This window comes from Nothoprocta perdicaria, unplaced genomic scaffold, assembly GCF_003342845.1.
Source record: "Nothoprocta perdicaria isolate Ctin4 unplaced genomic scaffold, notPer1 scaffold_8, whole genome shotgun sequence".
NCBI lineage: Eukaryota > Metazoa > Chordata > Aves > Tinamiformes > Tinamidae > Nothoprocta > Nothoprocta perdicaria.
In genome coordinates this window covers 2046611-2069542 of record NW_020456087.1, presented here as the reverse complement: position 1 = coordinate 2069542, position 22932 = coordinate 2046611, and the positions used below count along the sequence as shown (strand labels likewise).

The window sequence follows — 22932 nt, the reverse complement described above, 5'->3', positions numbered from 1 at the left end:
TCTAAATTAGATTTCAAGCACCTGTCCCTCCAAAAATAAAAATAAAAAAACTCAGGTAACCCAGTCTTTAAATCAGTTACATAAGAATTTGTAAAATGATTGCAAATTGCATTCTAAAATAAATTTTTAATTAAAATCACAAATAAATATATTTAGGCAGAACTGAATTACTCTCTCTAAGTCTGCCAGTCTAAAGGAATTTGGAGTTTAATCAACACCGAAAGAGGTGGATTGCCACTGCTGCTTCTTCCAGGAAAACCAGAGGTTAATGATTTTTGTCATATTGAGACTAACAGCTAACAATTGCTACAGTTGGCCTTTAGTATTTTATTTGTCCTTTCGAGGTATTCAGAATAGGTGACAATGGCCTGCAGTTGAGAACATATGTAGAGAGACCCCTGTGGCTTATGGAAAAGTTGCTCCATGCTGGTTGGGTGTTTGAAAAAAAAATACAACCAGAGCTCTTTTATGTTCCTTTCCTTAATGAATGCATGAATGTCAAAATGTACCAATGGCCCATTCAGGGGGCAAAGCCTAAGCAGCTCCTTCTTTAAGAACACATCCTGAGATGTAAAATACATTTGCTTAACAAATTAAAATAATGAGATAATTCAATTAGTTTCTTTAAAAAAAAAAAAAAGAGAGGGAGAAAGAAAAAAGGGTACATCAGGGGATTATTGTAATACAAGAACAGGTCATACAGCACAAAGGAGGAACAAAGCAATGTGAAATAAGGTTAGAGTAGTAATGAAGGAATGTACATTGAATCATGGACTGCCATTGTAAAGATATTTACTTGAAACAATAAAATTGCACATCACAGATTCCCCCGTTCTGGCTCAGCCAGTGTTGCACTTTGAATGGACAAGCTAATTTGAGAAAAAGTGTGAGATCTGTGAAAGAAAGGAGTTCTCTTCCTTCTCTGCATGTGTTTATGGCAAGGATCTTTCTGAATTTACATTGCACTGGTCAGGGGTCTCCATTATCAGTTTTCAGGTCTGAGAATTACAGCTCAGTAAATCTTTCAACACCTGCAAACTCATTAAAGCTTGGAAGGTAAAAGGTTGGGGGCTTTTTGGTGCTCATTTAATTTGATTTTTGCAAGGCCATCCTCGCCAGAGATGGCAAATTTCCTCAATTCGAGTGGAATGGAGAGAGTCAGAAGGGAAGGGATAGAAACAAGGAAAAGGGATTTCAAAAAGCCAGGAGGATTTTCCTCAAGAGAAGCGAGAGGCAGTTGACTGTTTAATAAGCATGTGTTGAATGCTTTCAAGGAGCACACAAGAAAGGAAGGCAGGGAGAAAAACCAAGATATCACGAACTTCATGAAAGGAAACAGAGTTAACAGAGACATATACAAAAGAAGCTGGCTTATTCGTGGCCCTGCTTTTTTGCTGCCTCCCTCCCTGTACTGCTCCTCTAAAGATACCCTACAGCTAAATGAAAAACCCTCCACTCTCACTCACTCGACTTCCAAATTAAAAACATTTTACAGGTTAGTAAATCTCCAGCTGAGGTGATGTAGCAAAGAACAGCTGTGAAGTAATTTTGATAATGATGAGAATAATAAGCACATGGCAAGGTTCAGGGCTTTGCTGTTGCAGCTTCAGTGCTCCTGAATAGATAAAAGTGATTAAATACTCCTGATTATCCCTGACCAATATGTAATGGATTTACAGCCCTTTCAATTAGTCAGTATTTGCTTAGGACTCATTATTTTGTCTTTGGTTAAGTAATCAGCCCAGAGACTCATGTTCTGTCTAATTCCTCTGAGCCAAGTGGGTACAGGGCACCTGACCTTTGAAATGGCCATAGCTGGGAGGCAAGAATAACCACTACTCCAGCAGAGACACTGGCTATTCCAGCTAATCCTGACCCCACAGGCCAGATCAATGCACCTTAGTTTGCTACTAATGTCCCTACATCAAAATGATGGTTTAGAAATGTGGATCTATTGCTCCCCGCTTTAGCTGTGCTGCTAGCGGAGCCAGTTCGATAGTCCCCACCATAAATAAAACGGGTACCTTGTCCTCAAGTCATGACACTGTAACTAACATCAGCTACCTTGGAAATGTCTAAAACTTTGGCAGAAGAAGAAGTAGTTAAAAGCACTGCTACCATTTTAAGCCTGATTAAGTGAGAAACAACTTCACAGTGAGCAGAAGAGGAAAATCAGCTCATAACTTTACCAGTTTCCATTATTTCCTACATGAAATGAACTACAGAGTGTTACTAGTTTTTCTGTAGAACGGTATTTTGATGCCTAAGTGAAGCTGTAACAGTCAACAGAACACCAACACATAAAACCAATTGCAAACAGGAGGAGGATAAAGATAGACTGTTAGTGAAAGCACTACTTCCTCACATGTTTAATCTCTCTCCCCCAAATGTGAATATGGCTAGCTTTTAAGATAATGGTCTTGCAGAGAAACTAAAAGGTGCTTATTTTCTCTGTTACACAGCTGAAGAATTAGGAAACCTGTAAGCCTTCTATATTTTGCACCAAAAGTAACATATGACAAGTTTGCAAGCTGCTGCTTTGACTTCTCTTGCATCCCACAGTATATGTCAGAATACACAGATTGGGGTTCTCTCTTCCGCCGAATACATATGAGGTTTGTGTAAACAGAGGCCAACAACAAAGCATCCAGAAGGCAGAGCTTTATATATGCTAAAGCAAGAAAGCCTCCTTTTTATCTTTAGGAACATTTTGAATAGTTCAAGGCAAAAAATGGTTGCTTTATCTGTAGGTGTTGTTCCTTGATAAGACCTTGTACTCTTTCTTCCCCCCTCTGTCTATATATATGTTTTTTTTTTTTTCTTTTTCAGATTTGTCATGATTCCAAGAGCCAGGAAAAAAAAATCTAGAAAAAAAATGCAAGTGATAATTGAGCCTTAATAATCCTCCAGAAAATTATGGGGGCAATTGATTTCTAGTAACAATGAATAAACCTCATTAGGCACATGAATAGAAATCTATTTTGTTTTTGGGCACCACTTACTGTGAGATGCTGGAAAAGCCACGCTCTCATGATATTTGTTGCTACTTTGGGGAAAATGCCTCTTTTCTTCTGCCGTTTTTTGTCCTTGTCTGGGTCATCATCATCCCCTGTACCAGGTGAGGCTACACTGTTGTCTAAACCATCTCCTATAGTGAAGAGAAAAACAGGAGGAAGGGGACATATAATAAACGAAGTATAGCAGCCAAAAGGTAGCAATAATTTCTAAGATACTACTGCAGCTTTATTTTGATTAGATAGAACATCAGGCACATACAGTTTCTCATTAAATATGAGTGCTGTTACGAATATGTAAAAATTAGCAGCCACGTCTTTCCAAATATTAATTTTGTGTCTTGCACATGCATATATCATTAATTCAATTATAATTGTGTTCTTGACATCATGCAATAGGTCTTTGTCAATTATGGGATGCAATATGGGAAAACCTGCCACAGGAAAATCCATTCTCTGTAAATGCATCCCTACAGCCCTTCGGAATACATACTGTAAGTAATCAAGTTAAATGTTCTGTAGTCTATATATTCCAGGCCCTCTGCATAGGTGGCAGTAACCGTGTCACTCTTGAGTGCACATAACACACTGTCAGACGAGCCCCTCCCCACAACCACCACCTCCCGACACACACACGCGCCCAAACACGTACACCTAGTGTGACCCTGCACACAGCATTTGCATGACACAAAAACTTCTACATCTCTGCATCAGTGATTATTATCATTAAAAAAGAAAGATGCACATCAAGGTAGAGCTCTCACTTAATCAGAACTTTCCATCAACATCTTTCTCTTCTGTGCTTTTCCCTGGCATTAATTGTGCATTAGCAAAAATCATTTACTTTTAACAGTCATAGTTATTTTTTCTTGCCCTCCAGCAAAAATGCCTTGAAAGCCTGCCTGGAGGGCATCTAAATTATGTATCTGAAAAACTCTTCTGGCAAGGCATTGCAGGACCCCTACTTTCTTAAAATTCATACGAGCACGTCTTCCTGTTTTTGGGAAGGCATCAATCAAGAGCAGCAATATATGCCATATTCCTACATTAATATTTGAACTAATAACTTTAAAAAAAGGAAAGAAACAAGATCCGACTTGTGGCATAATCAAATGCAAAATAAATGAAGAATACTGGGACAGCACTGAGACTTTATAGATTGCTGTGTTTTCCTTACACATCATTAGCCCGGAGCCACACGAAAGAGGAAAACAGAGAAGTGGAGAGTTTATGCTCCCTGCTGGTGTTTAAGAAGCCGAGGTCCTGGAAGGACATCTGGGAATTGTGCTGAGACGGTGGTTTTTGTAATTTAAGAATAGACATTCATTAGCAGTAAATGCCATAAATCCCATGCTAAGTAAAAACCTTGTCCAAGAAAGCCTAAAACAATAAACTCTGTGCTCAATGTAGCCTGAGCTAGACGCTCCATAGCTTCCTGAGGAATGCTATAGATTCACAAGCTAATTCCTATAGCCTTGTCTAGCTCGGCAGTGCCACTAAACCAAACACGTTGCTGCTACGTGCAGCCCATTTGCTCCCGAACTTGCATTTCAGCTCTACCTGCCCCTCCTGTGGCAGATCACCCTTCTTGCACTGCTTCCCCCCTGCAAAAACCAACCCACATGGACCAGAGAGACAGAAAAAGCCACAGCAAAGAGCTGGCAGATTAATTTTATTGACATTTCCATTTTCACTGCAATGTGATACCCTCCATCACATGGAAGAGATGACCCTCACTATTTACAGACTGACAGGCCACTTCATTACAACCACCCTGCCCCAAGGCAGAACAGCTCCTTTTCCATCTGCCCAAACACCAGAGCAAGACCCTTAAGTCACTGCTCTCTCCTCCTCATGCCTTTTATTCTTCTTCTTCTTTTTTTTTTTTTTCTTTTTGCTTGTTTCTGCTAAAGACAGGGAAAGGCGAGTCAAACCACGGCAACTAACTGACGAGCTCGCGGTAGCCCTATATCCTGCAACCAACTGGTCACTTTTGGGAGACGCTGGTCATTTAGAGAGTCCTCCTCCGCCACCCCCTTCCCCCCATAGTGCACCCCATCGCTCACGCACATGCGCACACACACACACACACTTCCCACCATGCCAAGGAACTGCTGCAAGGCAAATTCTCACAAACACTAATGGCTTCTGACTGCTCCTTGGCAACCCCAGCATTTTAACCTGGGTGGATATGCTCTCCAAAACACAGGCACTGGAGCTATCTCATCAGCTGTTCATGTGACACAGATGGAGAGTGGCTATTAGGAGCCAGGCGATGGGCCTTGGGGATCTGAGGTGCTGTACTGTAGCCTCAGGCAATTCTGAAAAGCAGTACCCGGAGATGGGGGGAAAAAAAATCTGTACTGAAAGTGCAAGTTTGAAGTCAGTCGGTCTGTTTGTCTATCTATCGGGCAGATAAAGATATCTTTGTCTCTTTATGCAAAACGTGCGCGTGTATGCACAGAATGCACGTAGCCATAAAGCTGCCTTTCCGCACCATCTTTTCTCATGGCGGAAGCCTTGGTTCACTCGATGTATGGACATATTCCCATTTCTCTTTACAGATGCTCTCCTGTTTGTGGTTACGCTTAGCAGGATTCACCTGAACGCTAAAAGAGCATTTAGACCGTTTGGAGAGGTTGTGAATATTGTTGTTTTAAAAACCTTATAGCAGTCCAGGAGATGAAAGTTCAGCTAAAGCCTTCATTGCCTTTCTGCCTTAATCAGTGGCATAAATAGCAAGAGACAATTGTCTCCTTAAACAGTTCCGTAACCTCAAGATAGGAAATTCAAATATCATACCTCCAAATTACCCCAGAACATGAATACGAACTGCAAGATTTGTTGTTCCCCATGAACTACACGCCCAAGCCCAATAAGCTGTATTGCCACCTCCTTAATAGCACTCTAACTGCTCACCTTAGGGAGGCTGTATCTAGTAGAAATAAGTCATAGAAGCTGCCCGAGAATAACTCGAAATTCCAAGGTGGAATGATTTACTTCCCTAGCTGTGGAAGATCTGATCCTAATGTGTTATATCCAAATAAACACAGGCTACTTTAAAAGAAGAATAAAATCTCCAAAGGTGAAATAAAATTAACAGACCTAAGAATTCCCTCAGTTTTAGATTGAGTTAACTTTATTTTTAACCACTTCAGGAAAGAAGGTAAATTCAAATCATTTGGGGTCTAGTATGACAATCATTACTTATGGATTCAACTCAAATCAACTTATGGAATCTGTTTGCATGCAGAGCTGGGTAGAACTTTGCTAAGTGCAGGGTCAAGTCATAATTTCTATGGAGATTGCAATTATTTGAGCCTAGTTATCCCAGATTTATAGTGGGGAAATTAAGTCTAATTTTTGGCCCACTAACTTTCTCACAGGAACAAAAAAATGAAGGCTGATTTTCTACTGCTTTCCACTCTGTGGAAAAAAGAGTACAGGGAGATGCAAAACCCTAACACTGCTCTAGGAAAGTGGAGAAACTGTAAGCGGTGCCATCTTTGCAGAGATGTCGACGATTGCACAAAATCAAACCAATATAAAATATACATTTACCCAACCTTTTTTTTTTTTAAGATAATATTAATGCCATATAATCCATATGATGCTGTATAATATAGTCTTAATATAATCTGAAGAAAATATACAAGAAACTTTGCAAAATAACCCACTTGGGCTTCTTTATAGTCTTTCTTTTCAAGGTTTGTGGATGAGATTGGAGATGTAAGTCTTATTTACACAGCAGGAAGCTAGCCTCCCATACAAGCTCTGCGTACAGACACTCTTAGCATGCGCCAAGGATTTCTTCCTGCAAGGTAAATTATTTTGCCTTGAAAGCAAAACAGATCACTTCTTATTTAAAACACACTGAAGAAGTAGTGAGGGTTTCCACTGCACTGAAATTTCAGTCTCATCCTACTGCAGACTGCCTTCCTTGGGTAGACAAGCAGCTGATCTCGGTGTGCACGTAGCTAAGGACTCTTCAGGAAATAGAGCCTAGTCCTAGAGAAGGCCTGTTCAGTTCTATCAAGGACTTCCTCTTGGGAAGTCCTTCATGCTCTCTGTGTTAGTCCACCCCTCATTCTTTGTTGCCTTCCTTATAGAGCAAAGAAGAGGAGGAGATGAAGTTAGTGCTGCTTAGAAGCTGCTCAAATAGTCTTTTCATCATTTCTGAACAGGAGAGAGGACAGATTCACAGTCTAAGCAAAAGGGCAACTGAAAAGGAAATCCCAGTCATGCCAAAGTACAAAAGCCTTGTCACAGCCCAGTTTCAAACTCCAGAAATAGTTTCTATTACCATCATAACAAATAGAGCAGAAAGAAGAGATTTCTGGAAAAATGCAGTTTGAGACTCAGTGTCTGAGTTTCTTTATCATCAGAATACCCCTACAGGTTTATAGTTCGGCTTGCTAAAGGAAGAGAGAAAAGAGCAGGGATATCTAAGGGGAAATAAAAAGAAGCACTTCACCATTGTACTAAAAATAATGCAACCAATTAAGAAAAGCATGGATTCTGAAAGGGAAAGCTCCAGTGCACATGCTGATTTTAAGTATACTACTCTCCAATCTTTATTTTCCAGTATTTTGATGGAGTAGAGTATATAGGTTTGCGCGCAAAACATGGTATACTCTATATGTATGCATATACTCACAACCTCAATTATTTGCTTGCACTTGTAACGTGCCCATCTGGAGACATAAGTATTGTAAACCATTATTAACAAGGAAGTGCAACTGAGTAATAAGATCAATAACACCCCCACCAGAGAAGAACCTTTAAAATCTAGCCAATTACCACTGCCAAAAAGCTGGAGAAAAAAAAATAAAGAGAGAGAGAGAAAGAGAGAGAGAAAGTGCTTGAGTATGTTTTGAAGGTGAGACAGTCTGTGCTGTAAGAAGGATTAATAGAGAGGGAATGCCAATTCCTGAATCAAAGACCTTACAGGAGAGTTCCCCATCTCCATTCCATCCTGTTCGAATCATCAAGCATTTAGCCCTAGAGCTTCAGCTGATCGTGCCTCTCTGAACAAAGTACAGGTTGTTTTCTTCTCTCTCATTGTCTGAAGGACCAGGGTTCGTGGAAGTTGACTTAATCTCCTCACACCCCAGATGCAATACTTATCAAGCCCTTCTCACTGCCAAGAGAAGCTGCGTTAGGCTAGATGGGGGATGGCAAGCCCAGGACTCCGAAACGCCAGGACTGTTTGAGCGGGCACCTTAGCTGGCAGCAGAAGCTGTCTAGGCTGGACAGAGGCATGCCAGGCTGACCGGCGTGCTCAGCAGTCACTTATACCCTGCTTGGGGAGGTCCTCAGGTGAGGACCCCCTGCAATCCCTCCCCTCCTGCATCTCCGAGACCTGTTGCATGATGCAGTGTCCTCTCCAGGTTTCTGCGGATATTCGAGAGGAGAGGATGCTTGCACTCAAAGGCAGAGAAAGAGTTTAGCTATATAGCTCTATAATATCCCTTACTAAAGAAATATTTTATTCTATTCCCCTTCTTCTCACAGCAGGAAGTTGATAAAGACCCAGCCTAATTTTTGCTGCTGCTTTGGAAGACCTTGGGCTTTCTATCAATTCCTTTGGGCCAAAAATGCAAGGATCTGTAAATCTCTCAGTCTAGGCATTGACAATTTTTATAAAGTCAAATTGGAAGAAAAAGAAGAGAATTTGGGTTGTCTATCAGATCTCACAAAAAACAATGCTGTTTTCCTATATTTAATCATATTTTAGTATAGTTTCTGAGTCAGTAATAAGTCCCTATTACACTCTGGCAACATGCGCTAAAGGCTGAAGATGTATATTAGCTGGTATCTAAAGTGTATTTACAACAAAAGGGAGAATAAAAAATGTTTATTTTCTGTTTCTGGATAGGTACCTATCTATGCTCCTTAACGTGTCTTCTTTTGAAAAAAAGCATGTACAAATATTGTATTATTTACTTGCTGGCAGGAATGACATTCCTAATGTATTATTCTTATACCCTTACATGCTGTAAAATTGTTGGTTTGAAACTTCAGAAATTATTTGCAGAACTATAATGTTTCACATCGTCCTTTTGATTATTTTCCTGTCCAAAATAAGAAAAAGGGCTGATTTCTTTGTGCGCCCTTTGTTGTCAATTTTTAAAGCTCGTGTTTATTTGTGAAGTGAACTGAGAGTTCTCAGAGATTAAATTCAAAAGCCAACATATGTTTTTCTAGCTTTTTTTTTAGAGAGAAAGCTAATAAACACTGCTTTACATTTTAAGCTCTTTTATATAGCCACTAGGGTTGTGGTTTATACATTATAATGCAGCATTTTTTCACATCAGGTGAAAATTGTTCCAATGAAGACAAGGGCAGAAGTAAAGAAACCTGCTAATTACTGATCTCTCTTATGTTCCTGCTGTGCTAAACTGTCCGGACATGTTAAAGTGAAATTTTTCTGCGATTTTCAAGTGACTAGTTCATGGCCCACTGCCGTGGAGCACCGGAGAAGGGATGAAATGCTTTAGTTTACATGCAACATTTACTAACTGTGTGGGTTTTCCGACATTAAAGAGGGGACAGTGACCCATGCCACCTTTTTCACACTCAAAAGAGCACTGAAAAAACAGTCTTCATAGGCTTACCTCAGGCTTCTCTGGCCCTTAACACCCTCCCCCCAGGGTAGGAGCAGAAAGAGAAAAAAGAAGGGATTTTATGCTCCTTTCTCTTCAACTTTTCAGGCGATATAAGCAGCATTTAGCAAATTCAGCCTCCAAATGGCTCCAAATGCTCGGAGCTGCAGGGGCTCATCCTTTGTTAGCCTCCCTCTATTTACACAGGATTTACGTAGGCTCTCCACTGAAGAGACCACATGTTTCTGACAGAAAGCACTTCCATTCACACTGCAGCAGGCAACAGGATTGTAACCACCGCAGCTTCACGCTGACCCGAGATTAGGGATTTCAGCAACATTGAGATGGTAACAATCTGCTAACTAACAAAAATTATCCATGGAGAACTCGGCCGCCTGCTCCCGTGAAAACTACCGCGGCCGCGGACACGAGGTTGCTTAAAAGAACAATTAACGCAGAGCTCTGCTGAGGACCGTGTATGTCCCCCCACAAATGCCCTGCGCACATACAAAAATGTCAGAAGGGGGGAAAAAAAAATCAGGCTGCAGCTTGGATTAAAACAATTTCACCCACTGGCTGGAGACATAACGTGTAAAAACAGACAGATGGACACATATGTAAATGCGGCTGCATTTGTTTCTCTGGAGCTGGCAAGTTAGTAATAACAGTATAGTTTAATAATTTATTTTCCATGGTGTTTTCACACTGGTTAACTGGACAGCAGCAACGTGCGTGTGGAACTTCAGGAGCAGAATAACTCCTTTAACCTAGCTGCTGCTGGGGCAAACAGCCAAGCGAAAGCTAAGACCTTCCCCAGCTCTACCTGCAAGCAGTCAGTCCTGGAGCCGAATATCTATCCACATTTTTTTTTTTTTTCAATTCAGTTTAATCAGTCAGGGTTTCTGCAAAAACACTTTTTTTTCCCTCCAAATTTAGTATTTGTAATTGAATTTTTTCAAAATGCCTAATACACACACAAGCACTGCAAATGGTTCTGGTTAAACCTTGTGCTTTTTGCTCAATAGCCTTTCATGGGGCAAGCAAAAATTAGATGGGAACACAGCACCAGAAGGGACCACCTAGATCCAATTTCCAAACATCATTTTAATTCTGTGAATTACTTTGCTTCTGCAGCAAAGGACAAAACAATTTACTTTTGCAGTAGTAATTCATACATGCATCTGATAACCACATAAAAAGTGTACAGTATATTCTAAAGTTCTCCATAGTATATCATAATAAAGCTCTTCTGGGCACTCTAATGATTCATTTTTAGTGATCTCTCAAATGCCCTTATCCACAGTTAACACTCAGATTTTATTAAGGAAGAAAGCAGGGACAAATGTCCACTTAAGTCCCAGCTCTCAAATTCAACTCTGCTTGCACTGCAGTACCTAAAGCTAAAGCTTTTTTAATGTCCTATTCACCTCCCCTGTGTGGCATTTCTGCTAACACAGAGTTCACAATCTTTCAGCCCCAAACACAGAAGGCTGCTATCTTCAAGTCATCCAAGGAATGTGCCAGATACTATCATCTCCCCTGCAATACAAAGAACCAGAAAGAGGCAGAGACCAAAAGAAGACCGTGCTGATCAGGTTACTGAAGTCCAGAAAGTCTTTCCCAGAATGCTAAATGTTAATCTTTGAACCAGCAAATGTTATAATTAAGATCCTTGTAGTTGGAAGAAATGCTAGCTTGAGAAGTCAAAGGTACGGCATTTTAAGTTGTACTTTTTTGCACATTTATCCTAATCTCACACCCTCATGCTGACATAACTGCCATCAAACACTTTGTTCTATTCAAGCAAAATTATCATTAATGTCAATGGCAGTTTTGCCTGAGTAAGGAGTGTAAGACCAGATCCTTGTCTTGTTCAAACAGAATTGCAAGAGCTGCACAATTGCAGTAGAGACGTACTCATTAAAACTTGTGGTTTATGCTGATTTATGATGCTCTTCTGTTTAAAAGTGAAACTCACTGTGTACCTCACTGGGAAAGTGTTCAATGCACTTGTTTCTACATGGTTTTAACTTGATTTGCCCCCATCTCCCTCCAGTACAAATTGTGAAACTTATGCATAGCTTTTTGGCACATAAGCTGAAGGAAAGCATTATTAAATTAGGTTTAAGTATTTTGCCTGCTTCAGTAATTACTTTCAACTGTGAGTGTAAATAGCTGTTATTCTGCTTAAATTTTTCATCATACTAAACGTTGTCACACAAAATGGCCTTATACTGCAGACTAAATGGAGTTCTTTTCAAATCTGTTTTTTACATATTTTTAGAAAAATATTTTTAGCATTCTCATAATAATTCTGTTAAGAACACAAGCTGCAAACTCAGAATCAACAAGTCATGAAAGAAATCAGGCAACCAAGAAGCATTCTTTTTTCTTTTTTTTTTTTCTTTTGCCTATAGCACATTATCTTTAAGAGTCTGTTTTCTTTTTCAGCTCCCTGTCTCTATCCCTATTTACATTATCACTATTGCTGTTACTGAGATATTGTTTTTAGTTTCCTCGAGCAGCTTTACAGAAGTTGGTGTGCATTAAAAAGACATATTTGATTTTAACTTTCATTCCTTATTTCTTATGCAGTTATTTGTTATTCTGATACTTTTGTCATTAGAATAACGTCAAGGAATGTGGTAAAACAGCTAAGCTCAATTAAAATTCTTCCTGTGCTTGAAGTTAGCTAATTAAGTTCAATATTATCTCATCAATATTTAACCTTTAACGTTTTTCAATTGCTTTCTGTACATAAGGGCAACAGAATGTGAAGAACCTAACAAGTAGATGATGTCTAACATGCTGTACTGTTCTTCTTCATTAAAATATTAATGTAGTTTCTTTAAGAATAAAATGGCATTTTCTTTGAGAAGGAAAATAATCTTCAGAGCATCTGAATTTTTCTTACAAATGTTACTGAGTTACAAACTCTTTGGTATTTTATTGTCTTCCCTTAAATTACACGCAGTTAGACACAACTGCTTGTTTAGGAAACATTTCTTAATCTGTATCTATCAGTAAGGCAAGAGCCAATGTGCTGCTCACACTGCATACCTCTCTTTTCAAAATTATTTGGCTAGTAAAAAAGAAAAAAGAATCAGCTGAAATATTGTATAAGAGTACACATTCATACCAATTTTTAATCATTTCCAAGAAAAGTTACGACTAGAAATATAACATTTCCTGACAGATGCTAACTTAAATCCTTCAGTTATTTGGAAGCATATTTGTTAGGCCACAAGTCCAAAATGCAAATTAGTCTATCTGAAGGTAACAAAAAATGGAGGATGGCTGAATACTTTCAAAAAACAAAGATGCTTTAATTTAAAAAAAAGTGTAAAAATGAACTGTAAAGCTTTTCTAAGTGATAAAATATATGCAAATGTGTATCTTACATAAAACACAAATAAGAGTACCATCTTGATATGCATTCACAGTACCTGAGCAGCATCAAAAAGATGCTTGCTGTGAATGCATAGATAAAAAGAAAAAATACAAAAAATACAAAACAACTCCAAACTTGGCAAATCTTACATACCATAAGAGCTCCAACACCTATGCACTGTAGGGTGGATTAACCCGCTGGGTGCTGCGGACATATACATGCACCTCCTTCTAAAGTGTTCCTTTGGCTGGCAGTCTGGAAAACGCCAGAATGTGGAGGGTTACGTTGGAACACGGACAGTCTGCTTCTGTAACCTTAAGTTAAACCCCGCACCTTAAATATGTTGTCTTTGGTATCTGGAAACATAGCTAGTACTGGTTATAACTAGTATGTTAGCTGGTACCAATGGCAATGGCAAATGCAGTGGCCACTGGCATTGGGGAGCGCTATTTCAGCTGACAAACATGTGTTTGGGAATGGCACTTTCTGTGAACATTTTTAAAAACTCTGTTCTGAAAAGCCTGATCAGTAAAATGTGAGTTATATAGAGCTCATCTGCAATATATATGGGATGCTTTAAAAAAAATGACTCCTGCCATGGCCCTAAACATTTCATTTTATAAGTTCAGCAGACAGCAACAGATTATTAGAGCAAGCATTAAAAGTCTCAGCTGTGATGAAGGATATATCTAAGGATATTCACTCCTTCACACTGAAAAAGGAAGCATGTATACAGACCCAAGGATCCTGTGCAGAAAGTTCCATTAGGCCAACAAAAAGAGGTCTTTATGGTTTTGGTAAACCTTACCAAACCAACTTGCTTTCTCCCATCTTAAGAGTTTTACTGCATTGTTTTGGGAAGATGTGGCAATGACCAAGGGGAAAAGAAGGCAGAACTCCAGCCCTCTCCCTCCGCATCCCAACTATCCCATAGGCTACTTTGGACCAGCTTTAAGTGATCAAATGAACTGACAGAGCAATATATAATTTTGCAGATATGCAGGAGAAGAAAAAAAAATGCTTTTCAACAAAATATTTCCATGAAATGGATTTAGAAAATAGGGAAGTACAACACATAGCAAAACCACAGGGCATTGACTTGTTACTCCATCTCCTTAAAAGCTCACAGCACAAAGCAAAGAAACACAGGCTCCCATCCTAAGATCTGGAGATCAGCCTTCCTACTCAGAAGCCTACAACTTCATTTCAAGTCCTTCACTGTAGCCAGAAAGGTTACAGAAGACAAATATGCAGGGCCTGCAGAGTCTTCCTAGGCTCATGTCACTGAGTTTTTCCTAGTGAAGACCCAGATGTGCTGGAGTTCAGAGCAGTCCCACTATCCTGCTCCTTCCTCCAGAGGAGAGTGTTGGCTCTGTGTACGGACCCCAAAGGAAAAGCTAGGCAAGTTAAGAGACTTCAATTGCAAAGGGGTAAAGCTGAGTTTCCCCTCTGGACAGACTATTCACCTAACCCCTTATAGAACTGGCATTTATGCCATAAGATCAAATCTAAGCCCCACCAATCAAGTTGCAGTCTAGGTTAAATATGCTGATGCAGCAAATTTCCAGATCTTGATCACACTAGGCAGGGGAGTCATTCTTCTCAGTGATAAAGTCACTGAATGCACTCTGGAGGAGACAAAAAATTAAGAACCAGCTGACTTTGCACCATTTGAGTGAGGTATTCACTGCTGACCCAGAACAACAGAATTGCCATGTTCTGACACCAGTCAGGAATCACCACAGATCATCTCCAATTCTTTACTATTCACAAGAGCAGTTTCTCAGTTGGTTAGTAGCAGTAGGCCGGAAACTATATTGCTTAAATGTGTTGTGTATTAGGAGGAACTTTGTGCAGTCCTTTCACCTTTCTTCCCCCCTCTCCTCTTAAAAAACTCTTCATAATTATTATGAAATGATGCCAACAAGATCAGAAAAAGCAATTTGTATTCCATGAATTATGATTTGCCACAAAGACATTAACCCCCCCTTTGCAATTTTACAGGGTTTTTTACCTACATTTTACCAAGTCAGCTTCCCAAACTCATCAGTGATTTATGCAGCAACAGAGAACGGAGATACTAATGGTGTTGGAGTACTATCTAGTACAAGGTATGCTATTTGCTTTTCTGCACTGGCTCATAAAGTGACCTTCAGCACACTTTTAGGGAGAAGAATTTTCAAAAGTGGTCAAATGAGTAAGGAACACAGCTTTCACTGAAAACTGCTTTAACAGTAATCAATAATACTCCCTTTGATTGTGGCTGGTAGATGCTTTTAGATAAGTGAATATATACATGATTAAAGTCAAACATGCCATTTTTTTTTCCAATTAGAATATGGTAATTGTCCCTACTAGTTCTTCATCTCAAGATGTATATCTTAAAAGGTTAAAATGCCATAGAACATACTTGCTTTACAACCTTTGGTATACTCAGAATGCAGCTTCTTGAAGATAGCTATTTGTGACCAAAATAGAACACCTTACCGCTTTTCTCCTTCAGATAGATATTATTTGTATTTACACTCTTAGTAGCAAAAACAAGATTTGGTGCTGCAGGTCCCGTAAAGAGGTTACACATGTTTATATATGTGTGATTGATCAAAATTCTGAAGTACTGGCATTTCCATCTAGTCTTTATTCATTCTTGTGATTAATTCTACCTCTAGTGTTTATTCATCTATTCTGTGGCTAGAATGGGAAATGTCCTGAAAGAGACCATATTGTATCTAAGATTTGGAGTTTCCTCTTTTTACCCCAAATGAACTCAATAATAAAACATTCATTGGACCTTGTCCTTCATCTGCCGCATACTCTATGTTTCCTGCTGTCAGTGTGGATGAGATATAAAAAGCTAAGCGGGCAATTTCATTTGGTTTCGTTGTAGATAGACACTTTAGCTTGTATAACCCCATGGCCTTTGGAAGGATTGGGACCTGTGTTTGCAGCCAATCTCTGCAATGAGGTCACTACCATTAATTCTACACCTTTTTATGTATAATTTCTCTGTAGCTGTCAGAGGGGAAGAGGAAGATTTCTGGCATGATGTACGGATATAGGGTCTTTTTTTCCTGAAGTTAGAAATGCTGGCATTCACAATTCATTTACCGAGCACTAACGAGGCCTCTTTTTTAACTCCATTTATTGTATTTCTTACAAAATTGATTCATCTGGACAACAAGAAGGAAAGAATCTAAACCATGGAGTTGGGCAGGCCTTCCTTTTCTCCTTGACCGGTGCTGCTTCCTGATTCCCATGATTGCTTCTCCCTGATGTGATAAGGTTCAATAAATAATGCAGGCTTGGGCCCTAGACCTTGATGGTTCACAGACTGTAATTCCTTAGCAGCACCACACCAAACATTACTGTGGAATTAGTTGACAATGCTACTAGTTGTACAAATAAATAAATAAATAAAATAATTGGTCCCTGAGGATAGCTAGGTGCTTTGGAAGTCTTAAAAAATAATATCTCTCTCTTTCAGTGATTTGCCAGTCTTCCTATATTCTATCCAGCACATAGGGACTTCTAAATTACATACTATAATTGACATCAAATATCTGTCCCATCAGTGAATATCTTTATTAGCATCAGAATCACTCACAACTAGTGTTCCTCAATGTTATTAAACAGAACTTGTTCTAGGTGTTGCCTTACTAATTAGTCAGGATGAGCCCGAGGAAGAAAATCTGGGTCATGTTAAATTAATTGGAATGAGCATGAAAATTAGCAGAGCAAACTGCATCAATTTTCTATAGAGAGCCTTTCTTCATGTTGAGAATAAAAATGGATATTATGAGGCATTAACCAAACTGCCTTCTGTGACTGCCAAGAGGTGTGTTACAGTAGCCCAAAAATATCATGCTCACAGATTTTCAGAAGTTAATGAGACATTTCCAGGAATGGTAAATACATGGTATTAAAATGGGTGTGCCTCTTATGGGAAAATGCCAAGTCATTTCATGTTTATTCAGGCATAACAAGCTCCTCAAAATGAGCATAATTTAAGAGGTGAATAGTGCAAGGAGGGCTAACATTCAGCTCATTTTCCTTAAGAAAGAAAAGATTAAATTGAACAAAAAATGAATTAAGAGGTTTACAAATCAACAAGTCAACCATCAGATTGCAGCCTCTGCTCAGTATATTCTCATCAGCCCCTGCCATGAAGTTTTCAAAAAATGTCCCGAAGGCAGGGAACAAAGCGAGCAGAACTGATTACAGCCACACTCACCGCCTTGCTGTCTAAACTCTGTTTGGCTTCCTAATGAGCTCACTAAAAACCTAATTCATCTCCCATAACCCTTCTCAGCCCTCCTTGAAATTCACCATTATGGAAATTACAGATGAAACATTTACAGGCTGTGTTCAAATTACTGCTTCTTCAACAGGCAGGTCCCTGACCCTCACAATGAGCACAATAGAGGTATGTCCGGCATGAAACCACTCAAGCCGCAGCCTATAGAATAAAGAGGCTCAGGAAGGTTAAGACTTTTTCTCATGGTGACAATGATTTCCGCATTAATGCTTTCAGTTCCATGAATATGGGAATTTCGTGGGTTTGACAGTATATCAAATACAAATTGTAATTCAGAAGGGGAGAAATGAGTTGTACTGATGACAAATAGCTGAAATAGGCTAATGTGAATTCCCAGCCTGTTCATGAGGAAACTCCCTCAGTTCCTCATTACATGAAGTCAAAATGATCCTCACGGCACCTAGCCTGTAACTGGAAGATTACTGAATTGATGGATCCTTAGTTTAAAATGCAGCTGTTTTATTCTGCTTTAGTAATTAATTCTTTTTCCAATACCATATTGATTAAGCGTAGACCCTGATAAAGTTCAAACTGAGAAGAATCTCTAGTGGCTTCCTTAGCTGCTCCAGAGACTCAATGAAAACTTCCTACAATTCCACCTGCCTCCTCAGAGTGCTGATCCAATGAACAGAACAGATTTTTTCTCATAAATTAGTTAGGCCATGTGGAGCTGTATTAGCTGATCGTTGCTTTTGTCTCTCTACTTGCTGACTTGCTTTTCACTTTTGCTGTCCTTTGTGCTGTCACACACAAAGTCGGAGTGCAGCTGCCATTCTGAACCCAAACCAAGGTAAAGAACAATTCGTACAAACTATGTTTTCTTCTTTTTTTTTTTTTTTTTTTTTTTCTTCTCTCCTCTCTCCCCTCCTCGTTTTATACAGCTGCAAGTCCCTGAGCAGTGCCGCACTCAATAAGGTCTCCAGGGACCCAACTAGCAGGGAAATCAGTGCTGAAGCACACAGTCATTCTAGGGGACTCAAGCAGTAGAAGGAAAAATAACCTGTTCTCTTCAAGCCCACTCCACCTTTTGGGGTGGAATATTTGCTGCTTTGTTTTTAGTATCCAAAGACTCCCATAGTTCCTGAGGGTTTTTTTGAAGGAAAAATAAAATCACATATACACATACTGCAGCCACTCGAGACAAGAAGCCACCACCTCACCTACACCAGATGTTACCGGTAGCTTGATGGCCAGTGGCTGCCCATGAACACCACTTTACACACAGCAATATATTACAAGGAGAAGCATCACCGACATGGTGCTGCTCTTCAAAGGGTCACCTGCATGTGCTGCTTCCCGGGATGCTGTCAGGAAATGATCTATGGAAATAAGTAACCTCAGGGTTACAGGCATAGCAGATACTAGCAATTCTTACTTGCCTTGCCTATCAGCCAGGGAGATTATTTAAAATTTAAAGGCCCAAATCTGATCTTACACCACGAAGGCCACCGACTTACCATCCGCTTTTGCACCAAGGCGGAAGCGAGATGGCTTTTCCCGTCTCCCTGGGAGAGCCGGGGCTTTGGCTCCTCTGTCCCGTACGTGAAGGGAAGCAGGCGTGAGGCTGGCAACGGGCAGCCTGCGCGCATGCCCGGTGGGCTGGGGCAGATAGCCGCATTCCCCACCTTGGGAGCATTCTTCCGTGGGGCAAAAGGTCAACCCGCGCAGATGTCTCCGGCAGACACTCGGCTGTCAAAAGGTTGCATCATGTGGCGCACGCGGTGGCCGCTCACAATGCGCCGCTCTCATGGAGACGCGTAAACACGTTGCACTGCTAAATAATTTCCTTGTTAAGAACAACTTGTTTTCTTCCTCCAAGTTTTGCTCAATTATCAAAAAAAAAAGAAAGAAAGAAACACTGGGGGAAAAAAATAAAATCACTTCAAAACCTCCTTCCTGATTCACTGCTTATGTATTCTATTTTCCTTTTCTGTCACGTTACTCAGCACAAGATGATGCTTCTGTTTTATTTCAGATAAAAGAGAAAATAAAAGCACCATATCCCAAATTGTGCAACAGTAAAGCATATAGTTTGGAGACAAAAAGCACACATTTGGTGAAAATGGAACATAGCAAGTAATTTGTCAGAGAAATCACAGAGCCAGAAAAAAATATATATAATGAAAAGATTCTCTTCAGTTTTAATATATCCTATGCTAATTTCTTTCATTTAACAGGACCAACCAAATATGCACATTGTGTGTACAAGTGCAAAACACAATTATGAGTCTTCATACATCTAACAAACATTCAGGTTTGTCTTGTGTGGAAAGTTTATTTCTGCAAGAGCTCTTCAAAAATACCAGGCCCTAGTTACCACAGTGGCTCAGCTTTTTAATTTCTGCTGCCTCCAGATGAATAATATAACACAGATTTCTTCTTTGTTGAGGACACTTACAACAAAGCAGCTTGCAGCTATCACACACAATACAAAACAAGTAATTTCTTTCTAAAGCGGATTCAAACAAGCTTATCAAGACTGCTATCTATTTATAAAGTATATATTTAACAGTAAAGTAAGACAGACATGGCTGGAATGTTACACATGGGGAAACATGATTAGAGATATTCCAAATTACTCAACCTAATCCTAAGCAATAGAATCTTAAGGGCACTGGGAATTCCTAGAAGAATTAGACATTATACCTTGTAAAAAGCTCAATTAAATATCCTTAGAAACCAAGCTGCAATTCTCTCAGATCTGTCTGCAATATATAGTCCTTCCAAATGTAGGACTCTGCAAAGGCAAACATTCTTTTTCTTTTCATTTCTGTAACCAAAGAATCTACCAAAAGCATACCTTTAAAAAAAAAAACTTCATCAATGATTTCGCATTCAAACACTTGGCCATCTTGAATTAATAAGAATCAATGAAGATACACATTCTAGCTCTGTTGGTTTAATCTACGAACTTTAAAGACCTAAGTTTTATGAGCTTTCCTCAGGGCAGGTATTTCCATGTTCTGAAAAGCAGAGCTATGGACACTTGACTTAAGCACATGTCTTACACTGACATGTTAGTTCCAGCAGGTATTTTTGGTGCCAAGTTTGCCTATCGATATTGTCAGTCCTGGAATACATGCTCACTTGTTTCAGCAGGTGCTTTAAGACAGAAGAAAAACTGCTTACCCATTTAGCATCTATTCTTAATTCTACACATCTCCAACCTCTTTTGAAAAAGATTACAAATGTTTTACTGAAGTTAAGACATAAGGAAATGTATTTGAAATGGACTGCAAAAAATATTTCTCTTATTTGGCCAATCTGACGATTGTCCAGTCATTTCTCCTGTCTCTCATATAGCGATGACAGATCTAGGTTTAGCTGTGTGCCCCATCTACATATAGAAAACAACCTCTCATTGTGCAAGTAATGTTAACTGTAGAAGAAAAAAAGTAATGCTGAAGAAAAAAAGAAAAAAAATCATAGATAATGAAACATTGCGAAAGCTTTCATTCATCCTGGACTTTTGAAGACCGTTTGCTATTCTTTGCAACAGAGGATACACAGGGAAAAAGAAAATAATCCATAAACAAAATAGGGATATTAACATCAATCATTCTAAAGAGTCAAAATAGTTTGCCCTTAAAAATGCATTACAGTGAAACATAATCAGATTTACACACAGATACTGCTGTCACATTTGTGGGTCAGTTGAGATTGTGCATTGCAATTTTCACAAAATCCACATGCACAAATACACACTTCTTGCAGGTGTTATCTCAGACTTGGTCTGCTGAGAAGCGAAGTGAATCCCCGCAGCGATGTTTGAAGGTTTAAAAGCTCATTTTTTTTGTTTCTAAATGCCTATGAAAACATTGCCTATGCTCAGAGGCCTTTTAAAACAAAACCAAAGCTTTTAAAGCTTCAAAAGCGGCCATGGGAATTTGCTCATCAGGAGGGAATCCTAAACGAAGGCCAAGATTCTGCGGATTCCCCTGGACATGACAAAAGCCGTGGCCTGTCTGCAGATCCACTGCTTCTTATAACAGATGTGGGCCGATTCAAACAAAACTTAAAAAAAAAATCCTTGTGCATGCCCTAGATTTTACATTTTTTTATGCTCGCTCGTTTTCAGTTATGTCCAGCTGTTCTTTGCACTGCCACAAAAAAAAAAAAAAAAACTCCACTCCCCCTCCTCCCCCAAAAAACACTTTTGTGAATTATTAAGTAACAACCCATACAATCATTGACTAAGAAGAAAGAAAAGAAAAAAAAAAAAAGAAAAAAAGAGAAAAAGGAAACAGAAGCTATGCTGGGAACTTCTGTTGTTAAGAACCTCAAATACATATAAGACAGGAAGGAAACCAAATGACAGTTGCTTTTTAATATATGAGCAATGATTTACAGAAGGAAACATTCCAATATTATGTTAAAGGCTAAAGGTTTTGTCAATTTTTTTTTTATGTTAAAGTTTTCTACCTATAGCAGTCTTTAAATATTAATTAAATATTAGGTAAGAAGTTTCTAGCAGGTTGTTTAAGGACTTACAAAAAGGCAACACGAAGGAAAATGAGTAGCACAAGGCTGCAGAATCAGTTATTTAAGGAATAAAATCTTGGTGTACTTGAACAGTCTTTCTTCTGCACGTGTAGGCTCTCCCTTTTACTCAACTTTGAGGTGAGCTATGCAAATAAAGATCTACAGTTCACCTGAATTTGACTACTGCCTTGCTGCCCTCTGTAACAAGCATTTGCCCTTTTCTTTTGGTGCAATAATCTCTTGGCATTTGTACAAGTTACACCCTGCTCACCTGAAATACCACAGCTAATGAACACGGAGAAGGCATAAGAAAGGAGGGCGTTGCATGGGTTTTGTCTCTAAAAGCAATATCCTTTGCAAGTAATCTAAAAGCAAATGAACAGTGGCCTAACAGACAGCTGTTCACCCGAAGAAGGGAACGGATAAAGCGTGTATAAGGATTATCCACTGGAAACAACACATGGGAGTATGGGGTTCACTCCAGCCTGAGTTCAAACCAAGACTCTTGAGTCCAAGAGTACAACAGTGGCAAGCAAAATGAAAAAGGCCACGTCCAGCAGCTCATTCTAGGCTTGGCCTCAGCTGGAGGGTGCTCTTTGCATAGCTTACAAATTATGCACTAGACAAGTTCTCAGTCTCTTAAGAACAACTGAACCTTACAAGGAAATTCTCTAAGGAAGCATGTAAAATGTTTATATGTGAATAAACACGAGGAAAAAAAAATACATTTCTACATCCCTAGCAAGAACATAAGCAGCTCCTCTGAGCTCATGTAAGATAGTCACAGAAAATAATATGAAAAGCAAACTCGGGATCTGTATTTTCTGATTATCTCTGTATAATTTGTCTTTAGATATTTTGCTACACATGCAATCAAGGACTGAGTCAATTCTGCTTTCAAATTTACAGACTGCACTCCCATCAACTCCCACTGAAGTCAGAATTTGACCTACTGTGTACTTTACATTCACATCAATGAAGTTGGTAAGAATGCAGAAAATTGCTTTAGAAAGATGTAAAATTCTTTACTAGTTCTAAAATAAAAGGAGAGCTTATTCCCTTTAAACAAAGCAGATTGATAGCCATTTGGAAGAGCTTAAAGGAGGGTTAATTGGCATACAGTAA

General features: G+C 39.3%; 1 protein-coding gene across 2 annotated transcripts in view; it reads right to left on the bottom strand.

Moving 5' to 3' along the window:
• Nucleotides 1-22932, bottom strand: part of MEIS2 (Meis homeobox 2) — a 165933-nt gene that overhangs the window by 112007 nt on the left and 30994 nt on the right. For both annotated transcript variants that reach the window (XM_026051755.1, XM_026051756.1), the window contains exon 8: nucleotides 3003-3148. In XM_026051755.1, the coding sequence (XP_025907540.1) occupies nucleotides 3003-3148 (146 nt within the window). The remainder of the gene's footprint in view (nucleotides 1-3002; nucleotides 3149-22932) is intronic.